At 39.0% G+C, this 16,011-nt stretch overlaps 1 protein-coding gene across 1 annotated transcript; it reads left to right on the forward strand.

The window, feature by feature from the left end:
* Nucleotides 1-14,761: 14,761 nt before the first annotated feature.
* LOC131696440 (uncharacterized) lies at nt 14,762-15,772 on the forward strand. The gene has a single exon (XM_058984979.1). The coding sequence runs from the start codon at nt 14,762-14,764 to the stop codon at nt 15,770-15,772; it is 1,011 nt and encodes a 336-aa protein (XP_058840962.1).
* The last annotated feature ends 239 nt before the right edge of the window (nt 15,773-16,011 follow it).

A 16,011-nucleotide genomic window follows, 5' to 3' on the forward strand; every position in this document is an offset into this window, starting at 1 on the left:
AATTTTGTTATTCAAAAATACAGTTGCTCTTGGTGATGCTACGAGTCTAATATGAATATGAATTATATTAGAAATATATTTTCTCACTACTAGGAGGATTACTTGATGTGTTCATATACCATCCAACGTTTATCTCACGAGTGAACGCATTGCTCAATCCAACGGGTAAATTCATCAACTCTGGACAATGAGGGTGGATGTAGCGTAGTTGGTAAATCGATTGCCTTGTACGCAGCGCACCTGGGTTCGAGTCCCGACCCCGCACATAGGGTTAGAAATTTTTCATAAGAGATTTTTCTAACCCGAAGAGGCGAATGACTTTAAGGTTAAAACCTCTATAATCGAAATTATAAAACTCTGGACAAATTTGCACATTGAAGTGAATTTACACATTATTTTGTCTTTGAAATGAACTTGCTTATTAATTTTTGAGAAATAGGTAATTGATTATTAAGTAAATTCACTAAATGTTTTCGGAATCAAAATCCTTGAATCACGCAGATGTGTTTGCATACCCTGATATTCAAAATCGGTTTAGTTTTGACCCTAAAAAACCAGCAAAGCAATACTCTGTATGGAACGGTCTTGGCTTTAGTTAGTGGAAATTGGTAAGCGAAGAATGAAAATACAAAATGTTTAATATCTCCGGATTTTGAACGGATTTTGACAATCTATAGCTTGTTAGAAAGGTATTTTCATAAGCTTTTTGTTTCTGTTTATTTCACGCGATATTCGCCTTGCTCGAATGTTATTCGCCACGCCTTGTTCGAATGTTATACGCTTCAAACCAGCCCTGTTTTGACAAAATTACCCATATCTCAGAAAGTAAATAACATATCGAAAAACAAAAATAATAGTGTCAAATGGGACCATTAGGCCTTTTATTTGAAACTAGTTTCATTAAGACCGGTTCAGCCATTGCTGAGATAATTACATGACATTTTGTACATACATACATACACACATACACACACATACAGACATTGTCTCAATTTGTCGAGCTGAGTCGATTGGTATATGAAACTCGGCCCTCCGGGCTCCTGGGCTGAAGGCTCCTTCTTGGTTCACTTTTATTCTCGAACTGAATTACAATTTTGACTTAGGGGTATTTATAAGATATAAAATATTGTTGATTCCAAGACTATCTTAGGGCTATGTGTGTTTAGTCTATCTGTGACTGATCGGGATTGTTTATGTTGCAAATCTATTCTGCTAATTCTGATCGTGGGATAGTTTATGTTAACGTCTGCGTCATGTGTGGTCTGTTCTAGGATGAATATGCTGACTGCTGATTAGCGTGGGTGGCCGCTCCAGGAATTGTATTAACTCAAGACTGTAAATACCTGGTCTCCCACGCACAGTCCGCAGTGCACCAGCTGATCTAGTTCGACCTTATTCCGATTACTCCTTTGCACGTTTTCATCAAGCCTGTCACTATTGACTACTGGACACCTCAGGTCTGGCTTCCAGAAAGCCTCAACAATTGCGTCCAGCGACACTAACCTGAGTTCATATAGCAGCTAGATTAGAAATTAGCCATTTATCACTTTATTTTATTTATTTGAATATTCCGAACACAAATTTGACGCGTGTAAAATTTGCACAACTTTTCTCGGCCATCGTCTACTTCGATCCGCTTTTTTCGAAATGAATCTTTCAAGAACAAACCTAAGTTATATAAATTCATTGTTGGGAGAAACAGCCAAAAACTGCTTTCAAAAAACTTCTACTAACGCAAAGATATATATCGTTTGTACAAACATATAGATAAATAGTACCCTTAATTAAGCTACTCAAACTTAGCCGTTACACAAGGTTGCGAAACAATTTTTTTTTTAAATGTTGAATCAAAAATGTTTCCAAAAAAGTGTAGGTGCTAGCCGATTTACAGGTATAATCAAACTTCAAGAAACTCATTTCAACAAATTCTGCAATGAATGCGTAAAGGTGAAAATTTTTCCAAAGTGTGGCCACACCTGCTTGAATTAGTAGTACTAGGTCACTAACAGCCATTCAAAGTCTCTTTGGCCACATTGGCCACCATCATCAGTTCCGGAAGCCCCGGTGAAAGTATCACAATTCAGAATAGCAGTCACATCGGTTTCTCAAAGATGGCTTGACCGTTTTGACCAAACTTAGTCACAAATGAAAGATATTTTATCCCCGTACATGACTATGAAATTTTATCCCGATCCGACTTCCAGTTCCGATTCAAACTGATACTTCGATAAAAGCAACAAAGGTAAAAATTTCGCTAAAATGTCTATCAAGCAACTTAAATTTGCAGTTCTAGGTCACTGACGTCCAACTATACTTTCGTTGACTACATTGATCACCATAGACGGTTCCGAAAGTATGTTGGAAAAGCGGCCATCTTTAAAAATTAACAAAATCACATTAGTTTCTTGAAAACGGTTGTCACAAACTTAGTACCAAATGGAAGGTATATCATCTCCATAGACGTCTATAATATTTCGCACGGATCGCTTATATAGTTCCGGAAATATAGACTCAACCGTCCGGTCACATAAGAAATTCCCATATAAGCCGAAACTATTGGAAAGGTATTGCAATTGCTCTGAAAACTGACTTTTTAGCGGAGTCGAGTTCAGCAAATGTCTCTGTGTATGTATGTGTGTGAACGTTACGTGTGTATATGACCAAAAATCTCACTCACTTTTCTCAGAGATGGCTGAACCGATTTTCACAAACTTAGTCTCAAACGAAAGGTGCAACGTTCCCGTATTTGAAATTCTATTGGATCCGACCTCCGGGTCCGAAATTACAGGGTGATTAGTACGATCACACAGAAAATGTCGATTTTAACAAATTCTGCAATGAATGTATTAAGGTGAAAATGTTTCCAAAATGTGGCTACATCTGCTTGAAATAGTAGTACTAGGTCACTAACAGCCATTCAAAGTCTCTTTGGCCACATTGACCACTATAATCGGTTCCGGAAGCCCCGGCGGAAGTATCCAAATTCAGAATAGCAGTCACATCGGTTTCTCAAAGATGGCTTGACCGATTCGACCAATGAATGTATTAAGGTGAAAATGTTTCCAAAATGTGGCTACATCTGCTTGAAATAGTAGTACTAGGTCACTAACAGCCATTCAAAGTCTCTTTGGCCACATTGACCACTATAATCGGTTCCGGAAGCCCCGGCGGAAGTATCCAAATTCAGAATAGCAGTCACATCGGTTTCTCAAAGATGGCTTGACCGATTCGACCAATGAATGTATTAAGGTGAAAATGTTTCCAAAATGTGGCTACATCTGCTTGAAATAGTAGTACTAGGTCACTAACAGCCATTCAAAGTCTCTTTGGCCACATTGACCACTATAATCGGTTCCGGAAGCCCCGGCGGAAGTATCCAAATTCAGAATAGCAGTCACATCGGTTTCTCAAAGATGGCTTGACCGATTCGACCAAACTTAGTCTCAAATAAAAAATGTTTTATCCCCGTAAATGGCTATGAAATTTCATCCCGATCCGACTTCCGGTTCCGGAGTTATGGGATGTGGCGTGCGGTTACGAAGCATCAAATCAATATTCCGATGAAAGCAAAAATGGTAAAAATTTAGCTAAAATGTCTCTCAAAATACTTAAATTTGCAGTTCTAGGTCACTGACGGCCAACCAAACTTACGTTAACTACAGCTTACCGACAGAGACAAAACAACGCAAAATCCGAAAGTGTAATAGTGGAGGAATGCTAAACTCCTAGATGTTTCCAGTTAGTCTCTCCAAGCTGTGGAGGAGTATCATCGGCCAATAGACAAAATATGGTAGCAAAACCCAAGCTTACTTAAAAGAAAATGACTCATGCGAGGTAGGACGGTAGGGTAAACAACTCTGCTTAAGATTAAACACTTTGCTCATAGTAGAATTTTATATCTATTTCACAGTCTAAATCCTAAATCAGTCACTCTACTTGTGAAGGGTATTTTTCGGCTTATCAGTCGTGAATTAGACAGCGAAAACAACAATATTGTTTTAACTTCCAATATTTCGATGGGTTTATTTCATCTTTATCAAGGATTCTAAAAAGAAACGAAAAAATTCAGAACAACAAACGATGCATGATCGTGAACAGCATGCAAAATTATATTCACCGTCTACTGCAACAACCTACTATCAATAATCCCCTCGAACGTGTTTGCCATTCAGCTACTAGAACAACTCGTACCTTTCTGAATGAGAATCCAAATTTAACAGTGCTCCAGTCAGACAAAGGAAACAAAACAGTAGTTATGATCACCGCAGACTACCAGACCAAGATGTCCCTTCAGCGACCCTTCAACATATCTCAAGATAGACAGTGATCCAACTTCAAAATTTCAAAAACAGAATAACAATCTAGTTCAAAGACTCAAACAACTAAAGCTCATAGACTATCGAACTGCAAACCAACTTACAACATACCGTCATTATACGCCAAAAATAGGATGTGTTCGGATTCCATCTATTATTAACCCCCAATGTAGGAGAAGGGAATTTTCATGCATGCAGGTATAACCACCAATACTAAGAAATAGGAAATGTAACATGAAATATTACTCAGTTTGAAATAAATCAGCTTTGTGAACGGTCAGCGAAATTAGAAGAACAGCGCTATCGATATAATAAAGGTGTTTCAATTGAAGGTGCTAACCATCGTGAACTTCAAGATTATTTTTTCGTTTAAATCCTATCGGATGTGGCCGGTATTTGAAATATTTCTAAATTGACTCGTTGTTGGTTGTCGTGGGAAAGCAAGTTCCGTGGTTGCCGCACATCGTGCCTGGAAGTTTTGCACTAAAACACAACTGGGTCCAACATAAATTTGGTGCCGTGACCAGGATAGTGCAGCCGAATAATTGAAATTTATGCCGGAAGTCGTTCCTACGATTGGAGAGATCGTTTTTAGCCTGCCGTGCCAGGAAGCCAAGCCACGCTTGGGCGCCATCGCTATTTGCCATTAGAGTATAATTTGAATACAAAGCCTAGTACAAACGGGCGTCAGGTAATTGTAATTCCAACGCTTCGTTCTGTAATCCCAGATGCCCTTTAGAATCCCATTTTCTTTTCGAGTATTAACCGCCATTTGAGGAATCCCGGTTCCGCGTATGAGCGTAGATTCTCCTTCGAGAGGCAGTTTTTTAAAATAAAGGCTAGCCTTATTTCCAAATTAGCCACACCCACTATTCCTAATGATACGCAACTCCAAGGTTCATTCCCTCGGAGTCTTTCCGCAATCAGGGGTTTAAAATTGCCGTACATTTCGCTACCGGAATTCTCTGGAGATTATAAAGATTGGCGTGTGTTTTATGATACATTATGTGCGTTAATTCATACAAACCCCGATCTGCCTGACATTCAGAAGTTCCATTACCTAAGAGCTGCAGTGAAAGGGGAAGCAGCTCAGTTAATTGAATCCATTGATATCAGTGCTGCAGATTATCCGAGCACATGGGATACGCTGATCAATCGATATTCAAATGAATATCTGATGATGAAGACGCGTTTGCAAGCATTATTTGACATTCCTCGTATGGATAGGGAGACCGCTGTCGATCTGCATATAATTGTCGAAAGGCATGTAATGGGTTTGAACCAATATATGTATATATATATATATATATATATATATATATATATATATATATATATATATATATATATATATATATATATATATATATATATATATATATATATATATATATATATATATATATATATATATATATATATATATATATATATATATATATATATACATATATACACATATATACACATATATATATATATATATATATATATATATATATATATATATATATATATATATATATATATATATATATATATATATATATATATATATATATATATATATATATATATATGTGAAGAGAAACAGAGAAAGAGTAGCTAACGCTTAAATGGTCGGTGCTACCACATCCGTTCACTACAAGCATGTGCGTCGGTCGCTACTCATATGATTTATAGTCAATATTATATAACCATGTTATCACTACAATCAAATATCGTATCTCGGTTGAAAGCTCGTTCGGAAATAGGTAAATGATCAGTCTCAAATAAACTCTGAATCACATCGGTTGCGTCAATTTGTACACCGTTCGTTTAAATTCAATAGTGCAATAAAAAAATAAATAGTGCAATAAATTATTCAATAGTGCAATAAATTACGGAGAGTGTCTGCCAAATTTATAAGTGATATCGAACCGTTTTGAGTTATTGCACCGAAAACCCAGAAGTGTTCGTTTCCGCGATCCGGTCCAAAGTTGAGTGGTGAACATTTTTGGTCCTTCGAGCCGGATTGGGACCATCGGAACGGGTTATTCGGTGAAGATACATTGAATAGAAAAAAAAAAGAACTATTGAAATGCGCCATTGCGCTTGGCGTCAGTGTCACTAAGTAGAAGAGTTCAACGACCTGTGCATGTGGTGAACCAACGCTTTAATTGTACGAGAGTGCTGCGGTATACTGGAGATTAATACCTAAAATTCGGAGTTGACTGGGATCACCATAAGGATCAGGAAAGTCAAGTTACATGTGCACGTTTGTCTGCTGTGTGGCGTTAGTGCATGTGGTGTCCGCCATCGCGGAAATTAGACGGTCGTCATCATTGAGCTATATAATAAAATAAATTTGAATAAAGTTGCATGTGGGTTTTTACATTTCTTATAAAAGAAATGTATAGAATTCGCTCAAACTTTCAAGATTTTTTCCGAGGCCCGGAGGGCCGAGTCTTATATACCAATCGACTCAGCTCGACGATTTGGGACAATGTCTGTGTGTGTGTCTGTGTGTGTGTATGTAACGGACAAATTCTCATTCGTGTTTCTCAGCAATGGCTGAACCGATCTTATCCAAACCAATTTTAAATGAAAGAACTAAAAAACAGTATGAACGCTATTAATTTGTTTTTGATTCTGATGTTTAGTTTCCAAGATATGAATGTCTGAATGCGTAAAAATGGCGTTTTTTGCAGTTTTTTTAAATTATCTGCCAAAATTGACAATATAGATTACCAATTTATATTTTTTTAGATAGCTTTAACGAATACCTTTCGAACAAGCTATAGATTGTTGAAATCGGACTATTATCAAAAGAGATATCAACATTAAATGCGGACGAAAGATTTTTATCATTTTCCATTGCCAGAAATATAACCAAAACATGTAATCTATTATTAACGCCAAAACGGCTTATTTTAGGTCAATAGTGTCTTCGGAGAATTTAATGGAGGAAATATGCCCTTTCTTTTGGTATTGTGCTTTTGCTGATTAATCCCCCTATGAGTGAGATATTTTCACAAATTTTCTTGGAAGTGATTATATCGAAATGATGCCTTCTACAAATTTGTAGCTCTTACTCTTGCGAATAACTTTACTGAAGACTTCAAATATCTATTTTGAATACTTTAAAAGTTATGGCTTGTTGTTTGTGGATTACTCTTTGTCGCCTATTTATTGTTCAATATAGAAATAATCCATTGAAATAAGCCAAACATTATTTCGACAAATCGAATTTTGTATTTCATTCTTCTATCTACAACCGCTAGAAATAATCACCGAACACTTCCAAGTTGTCTGAAAGGAACTTGATAACTTATCAGTGCAAAAATGTTCATTTGTGCGAACCTTCTGACTGCAATTTTTCTAACTAATGACCATCGGATCGATCTGAAACATATCGGAAAATTAAAAGCGAAATAAATAACTCCAAGCAACGGCGTAGCCCAGAGAAGGTTTTGGGGTTTAACACCAAACAACGCCAACAACACTTTAACACTTTCCGAATGCAGTGAGAAATTTATGAAAAATAACGATTTCCATTCGATTCTAGCAGGTTCTGATCGATTTTGATGAGCATTTGATTTTTGTTGTATGACCAATTATATGTATAGGTCAAATGTTTAAAATCAGTAATTTAAGGTCAAGATAGCATCATTTTGAAACCGCCAACTTCGGAGGTTTAGTATCTTCGATGAGTTTTACAAACGTTAAACAGCGCATCATTTGATAAAATAATTTTGACGGTATATCGTCCAAGAAGTATTTATGGTGAATTTTCTCAGGTTAATATTCATGACTACTATAAAGTATCAACAAATTCGCTAGACACGAACTCTGCTACTATTTTCTGAAAAATTAATTCTGCATAATTTTAAAACTTCAAAAATTACGGTTTCGGAATTATGCCGTTTGGACAGTATGATCGATTTTCACCAAACCCCCACCAAACCGAATTTCTGGCTACGCCGCTGACTTCAAGTAAGTAGAAACAAAGTCGTTCTACACTCGTTCACAAGAAACTTCTTCGAATGCTGAATATCTATTATAATACATTGAAGCCCTGATTTTATCAGCCAAATATGAACATATGTTTGATGGGCTCTAGCAGACGAACAAGACTGAATTCGAGTAAATCCTTTCTTGAGCATGTTTTCCTTATCATAAAGATGGAAATATGCAAAAATGAAAAGTTCATCATAATCAAGGGACGGGAAGAATATTTTAACAGTTTCAGTTTATTATAAAGAAAAAAAAGCCCGATTTAGTCAATGTCCCCATTTGTCAGCCTAAAATACACCATGAGACTGATAAAAATGGGTCTTTATTGTATGTATTATTCACTGTGTTTCACATTAATTGGTACATTTCATTTTTGGGGATTTTTTATTGTATCGAACTACAACAATTTTTAGGTAATTTTCAAGGGGTTTTTTTTATAGACTTCTTCCAAAATTTGGCGAACCTATTCCAATTCGTATACTAATTAATTGGTATACTTAAGGGTAAATATGTTGCAGATAGAGAAAAAACTGAAATTTTCAGCTTTTTTCTTACACAATATTACGAAAGATTATTAAACAATTTTTCTTAATAAGTTTGTGAAAATTATAAACTATTTGAAATTTTTTAATAGTTTTATTTTTTATTTAACCGTGATTTTTTAATAAATAGTGACCATCGCTTCACAACGTAGTCTATTTTTCATGGCTTGCGGTGAGCACGATCTCTCAAATTGCTGAACTGAAAATTATGGAATAGAAATTAATTTTTAGTATTCTTTACTTTACTCGCCGCGCAGATAGCTCTGAATTAGACCCGCTGGTGCCCTAAGACGATTTCGCTAGATTTTCAGAGTACTGTGCACACAGTGCATTAACGCAAGTGACGGAAGGTTATCGAAAAGTTTCGTGAAAATGAAAATTCCAGTAATGATGATGATTTTCCCAAACGGTTCGTTTTCGAGAGGTTTTTATTTGTTCTTTGGCATTAGGATTAGCGATAATAATTCAAATCAAGGATACTACCGGGAAGTCACCTTTAGAAAAAGTCGTTGTCGAAGTAAAATTTGGAACTATGCATGCATGCACTTCAGAGATAGCGTGATATCCGGAGCTGCGATTTCATTTCAACCCTTTTTGTGAAAATGGCGATACTTACAAATGTAAACATAAGGCTTTTTTCATACATGCGAATGAGGGCTTTGAAACGCAACCAATTAACCTAAAAATTTTGATTCTACGATATTGCTTTCTTAAACTACAGCAAAAAATACAACGGGCGAAACTGTATTTTTGTTTGTTTATTTAAAGTTTCGCCCTCCACGCTCCATGCAAACAAACAGGGCGATACTTTTTTGCTAGCAGTTTAGAAGCGAAACTGTCATTTTCGTATTTTTTAGGATTATCAAGCTGATACCAGCTGTAAATAGTAACAATGATCGCTATTGAAAAAACACGGACGAAATCGGTGGTGTAGAACGGTAGTTATTGTAAAAAAACGTAAGAACGATACTTCAATGCTGATAGGTGGGACCGAAAAAATAAACAATCGCCAAAAAGGCGATACTATCATTTTGTAAATTTCAATAGCAAAAACAAATTTTAATTTAATAATTTCAAATACTTTATGAAGTTTTGGGTTTCGATCACTGAATCATGCAATCTAGGATATAAAAAACACAATAGTTCTTAAATAGGAAATAAAAGTCTAAAAATATTCACTGTTGATTTTCTTTGAATGGTGTCACTGCTAGTATCGCCCTTTTCAAGAAAAAGCGTTGATTTCTTAGTTCTCAGTCGCGTTGGTAATTTGAGTAAAGTATAAACTTCAAATCGATTAAAAAAAATGCGATTTTTTTGGCTCAGTACAATATATAACCCATTTAGGAAAATTCAGTTTTCCCACCACAATTTAGATATTTTATTAACAGAGCATTAACAATAATTCGTAGCTATGTCTATTTTATGGGCCATTTGTTCGCTTCCCATTGATTTGATTTGAGATTTCTAGCACTGATGTTGTCCTATGCTGATTTGAGCGATTCTCTGAGTCCTGCCACTTTCCCATGTAGTATGTGTTATCAAAAACATCGCGAAGCATCAAGTTCTAAATGTTCTCAAACGATATAATATCCGAAGAGAGTGATAAGAGTTATAAGAAATGTCTCATCACACTGTTAGGTGGATTAAAAGCGTTTTTCTACAAGAGTTTACTGAATTTGAGTGTGAGCCTTGTTCTCCTGATTGACGGTTTCTTGATCTTCGACTTTGTTGGCAATTGTTGGTCGGTCTTGTTCGCTATCCAGATTTTGAATATTTCTGTCAAGAGGTCGCGCGGGGAACGGTCGGGCTGTCAATTGTGATACTACTAAGATTGGAAATAGTGCTTCAACATGCCGGTAACAACTCTTCGAGAGCATCAAATGCTAGAGAGGCAGCTCAGGAATACATTACAAATGGTGAAGAACTTTTCGATGAGTTACTGCAAAGAAAAAGACGAACATCAGGTCGATGTGAGAATAGCCATGCTGGATGACGTACTGCAAAAGTTTTATGAGGTAAGGAGAAAAATTGAAGTGCTAACCGACAACGCAGATTTGAGTGATCCAATTTCAGCCTCAAAGGATTCAAAGCTTGAGCAGCACCTCGGCGAGAACACAAAGATCGTGTGGGAGTTTAAAAATCTCTACTGCGAGGTGAAGGCCAAACTCTTGCAGCTGCAATCTAAGAAGGCAGCAGGTATATCAGTTCCAGATTCGGTTGTTCCCGTCTCAAACATTGTGTCCAGAGTAAAGCTTCCTGATATCAAACTACCCACATTTGACGGCAAGATGATACAGTGGATTACTTTTAGGGACAGCTTTCGGTCGCTGATTCACAATAACCAAACCCTCTCAGCCATCGATAAATTTACCTATCTTCGTGCATCGGTAACTGGAGAAGCACTGCAAGAAATTGAGTCAATCGAACTCACTGAAGCAAATTATGGTGTTGCCTGGAGCTCCCTGGAAAAACGATATGAGAACAAAAAGTTGATTTTGAAAATACACTTAGATGCCCTATTTTCGGTTGAGCCAGTGAGGAAGGAATGTTTTGAAGCTTTGAACCATCTGCTGAGCACTTTCGATAAAAATTTGCAATTGATTGAAAAACTCGGAGTAAGAACAGGTGATTGGTCGATTCTGCTGGCATATATATTGAGTTCGAAGCTCGACCCAGTCACACTACGAAGTTGGGAGACTCATTTCAACTCAAGGGAGTTCGTAGGATACGAGGACATGGCAAACTTCTTAAGAGGACACTGCGCTGTTCTGCAATCTATCGGCCCAGTGAAACCGACTCACGTTGAACGGTTGCAATTGAAGTATGTGTCGAGTCATTCAATTTCTGCAGAGCCTGCCAGCTGTGTCTTCTGTAATGGATCACAACATAATGTATTTCAGTGTATGGTCGTTCGTGAGATGAGTTGTGCGGATCGAGTCGCTGCTGTGAAGAGAAACATGTTATGTTGAATTGTTTAGCACCTGGGCATATGGCTGCAAGGTGCTCAAGGGGATTCTGTACAATCTGTAAAAGGAAACATCACACGCTACTGCATGAGAGTTTTGCTGCTCCTTGATTGTTTAGTAACAATTTACCCTCCGATTCCCAACTACCGCCGCAGCCTCATAATGCGAACACATCACATACACAACCACCTCAATCAAAGCCACAAAGTTCAAGAAACTCTACACAAACACTTGCTCACAGCAGTAATCCGCTGCATTCAAATTTACGACCCACCACAGAGAACACTGCCACATGTGATCAAACAGTCACACTTACCACCCAGCTGATAAATAATTCTCGAGATGTATTGCTATCGACTGCGATCGTGCAAATTCGTGACGCGTTTGGCAACACACTGTTTGCGCGAGCCTTGCTGGATAGTGCATCTCAGCGAAATTTAATGACAGCGGCATTCGCTCAAAAACTAAGGTGCAAACAGGTTTCTGATTACTTGAGAGTTAAAGGGGTCGGATCGTCGTAGACAACATCAACTAAAGCAGTAATAGCCACTGTTCTAGCGCGATCTATGCAGATTTCCCAGTTTGTTGAAGCTATGAAGTTCCACGTGTTGACTGGAGTCACCACAACTCTCCCTTTGAAACAATTGGAAAGACTGGAGCTACCACAAGACATCGAGTTGGCTGATCCAAGCTTTAACATACCCGGGACGGTAGATGTAATCATCGGAGCTGAACATTTCTACGATTTGCTGGTAGACGGAAAACAAAGGTTAACAGGGCATGGTCCTATCCTCCAGAACTCAGTTTTCGGCTGGATCATTTCTGGAATAGTCGATGGAGAGTCGACCAGACTTCCAAGAGTGTTTCACATTTCCAATGTTGTAAAAGAAGAGCCAACTAGCGAAATCCAAGAGCAGTTGGCAAGATTTTGGGAACTAGAGTCATGTCATATGAAAAGCATGCTGTCAATTGAGGATACTGAATGCGAAGAGCACTTTAACGAAACTACATTTCGTGACGAGACAGGACGATTCGTTGTCAGTTTGCCCAAGAAGAAGGCCGTGTTGTGTCAGCTTGGGGAGTGGCGTTCAATTGCAATGAAACGATACTTGGGACTAGAGAGGCGTCTTGAAGCAAACGATGAATTAAGAAAAATGTACATGAATATATGTCGATGGGACACATGGTTGAAGTGTCCGAGGAAGCAAACGAGTTCCAAACGTACTACATGCCCCATCATGCTGTTTTCAAACCAGACAGCACTACAACAAAACTGCGTGTCGTTTTTGATGCCTCGTGTGCCACGTCTACTGGTGTTTCCCTCAATAATGCCCTGATGGTCGGTCCTGTTGTCCAGGAGGGCTTATTTAACATAATTCTGCGATTTCGGGGACATATGTTTGCGGTAGTAGCAGATGTTGCCAAAATGTACAGGATGGTAGATATGCAACAAGCAGATCAAGATCTACAAAGAGTTCTGTGGCGAGATTCACCAAACGAACCATTAAGAAGTTATAGGCTGACCACGGTAACCTACGGAACTGCATCGGCACCGTATTTAGCGACGAAATGTCTGCAAACGTTAGCAGCAACCGGAAACCGCTCTTATCCAGTAGGGGCGAAAACTGTCGAGAAAGACTTTTATGTTGACGATATGTTGTCCGGTGCCGAGTCAATCGAAAAGGCGCAAGAATTGATATCGGAAACGAGTGAGCTGATGAGTTCTGCAGGATTTCTTCTGAGAAAGTGGAGAAGCAACCAAGAGATGGTTTTGGAAAATGTTCCTTCCCATTTACGAGACAACGACGGCATGAAAGAGTTGGATTCGTCAAGTGCATCAGTAAAAACTTTGGGATTGTTATGGGAACCAACCAGTGACAATTTCCGTTTCAATATGCCAAAATGAAGCAGCGGTTCAATTATAACTAAGCGAAGTGTGTTATCGGATACCGCTCGCATCTTCGATCCACTAGGTTTGGTGGGGCCAGTAATAATTCTCGCTAAGGTATTCCTGCAAGAGTTGTGGAAAGAGAAAATTGAATGGGATGATCCATTATCACCCAAGCTGCAGGAATACTGGCTGGAGTTCAGGAGAAATATGATTAGTCTTGAATCCATCACTGTACCGCGATGGATTGGTTCTGGCCCGAAATGCTTAGAGGTTGAGCTGCACGGATTTTGCGACGCTTCTGAAAAGGCATATGGAGCATGTTTCTACGTGAGGAGTGTATGGGAGAACGGAACTATCGCAGTACGCTTATTGACATCGAAGTCCAAAGTAGCTCCTTTAGAAGATTTGATACGAAAAAAGAAGAGGCAGTCAATTCCTCGGCTTGAGCTTTCTTCAGCCTTAATAATGAGCCATCTTTATGAGAAGGTAAAAGGCGATCTACCTTTAGTCTCGAAAGCATACTTCTGGACTGATTCAATGATTGTAAAGTGTTGGCTGCAGTCATCCCCATCTCGCTGGCAACCCTTTGTGGCCAATCGAGTGTCCGAGATCCAACACGTTACAAAAGGGAGTGTTTGGAATCATGTATCCGGAGTGGAGAATCCTGCGGATCTAATTTCACGAGGCATGATACCAGCTCAGCTATGCTATTCGACGTTGTGGTGGTGTGGGTCATTTTGGTTGCGCCAAGAACGGTCTGAATGGCCGCAAAGTAGCCATGAATCACCAGAAGACATAAACGCAGCTCTTGTGGAGGAAAAAGCCTCGATATCGTGTTCTGTTCAGACTCTGTCACCCAGTGAAATTTTTACGTTGCGATCGTCGTTACTGGCTCTGATTCGTCTTGTTGTTCTTATTCGACGTTTCGTTCACAACGCTAGACGAGTCAACAGGGAAAACAGGACAACCGGATTCATCTCCCATGCAGAATCGGAAGAAGCTCTAATGGAATTGATAACACTGGCACAGAACGAATGTTTTCTTTCAGAGATGGCGATTCTTAAGAAAGGAGGTCAGGTGGTTGATTCCTCCCGCCTCATCGGAAAAAACTCTAGGTTGATCAACGGTATAATCCATGTTGGCGGTCGGTTGCGACATGCGCCTTTATCTACTGGAAGAAAACACTCGATTATACTGGATGATCGACACCCTCTCACCACACTGATTGCCCGTCATTACCACCACAAATACTTTCACGCGGGTCAACAGCTTTTGATTTCAAATATACGAGAGCGTTTTTGGCCATTGAATATTCGACGAGTAGCACGGCAGGTAATACATAGTTGTATGCCATGTTTCCGAAGTAAACCAAAGGTGCAAGATCAGTTGATGGCCGATTTACCGGAGGAGAGAGTGAACCCAGCTCCACCATTCCTGAAAGTGGGTTTGGACTATTGTGGTCCGTTCTTTATGTCGTACCTTGGGCGTAAGGCTCGGCCGGTAAGATGCTATGTAGCACTATTTGTGTGTTTGGTGACTAAAGCGGTACATTTGGAGATAGTAGCGGATCTTACAACCCAAGCATTCTTGGCTGCATTGAAGCGATTCGGGGCACGTAGGTCGAAACCATCATTGATAATGTGTGATAACGCCAAAACGTTCGTCGGAGCTAGAAAGGAACTTGATGAACTTGCAAGCCTGCTCAGTGCACAACAATTTCAGGAATCTGTGATGAAGGAGGCGATGATTGAGAGTATTGAATTCAAATTCATCCCTGCAAGAACCCCGAATTTTGGTGGTTTGTGGGAGGCGGCAGTAAAATCATTCAAAAGCCATTTCAAGAAAACGATTGGAACCAATACGTTAACTTGCGATGAACTTACTACGGTAGTGGTACAAATTGAGGCGTGCTTGAATTCTCGACCATTGACAGCACTGAGCAGTGACCCAAATGATCTGGAGGTTTTGACACCGGGCCACTTTCTCGTCCAACGGCCGCTAACTGCCATCGCCGAACCGAATTTTGAGATGATCAAGAAGAACAGACTATCGGCATGGTAAAGGTCCCAAGACTTCGTGCAGAAGATCTGGAAGAAGTGGTCAACGCAGTATCTTTCGGACTTGCATAATCGAACGAAGTGGACCAGACAACGCGACAATTTACAAGTAGGAATGATGGTTCTACTGAAAGAGGAGAACCTGCCTCCTTTACGATGGCAAATGGGTCGTGTGATGGAAGTGCGCACTGGGGACGACGGCAAGGTTCGCGTCGCTGCAGTTCGAACTAAGGATTCAATATA

This window comes from Topomyia yanbarensis, chromosome 1, assembly GCF_030247195.1.
Source record: "Topomyia yanbarensis strain Yona2022 chromosome 1, ASM3024719v1, whole genome shotgun sequence".
In the NCBI taxonomy this organism is placed as follows: Eukaryota; Metazoa; Arthropoda; class Insecta; order Diptera; family Culicidae; genus Topomyia; species Topomyia yanbarensis.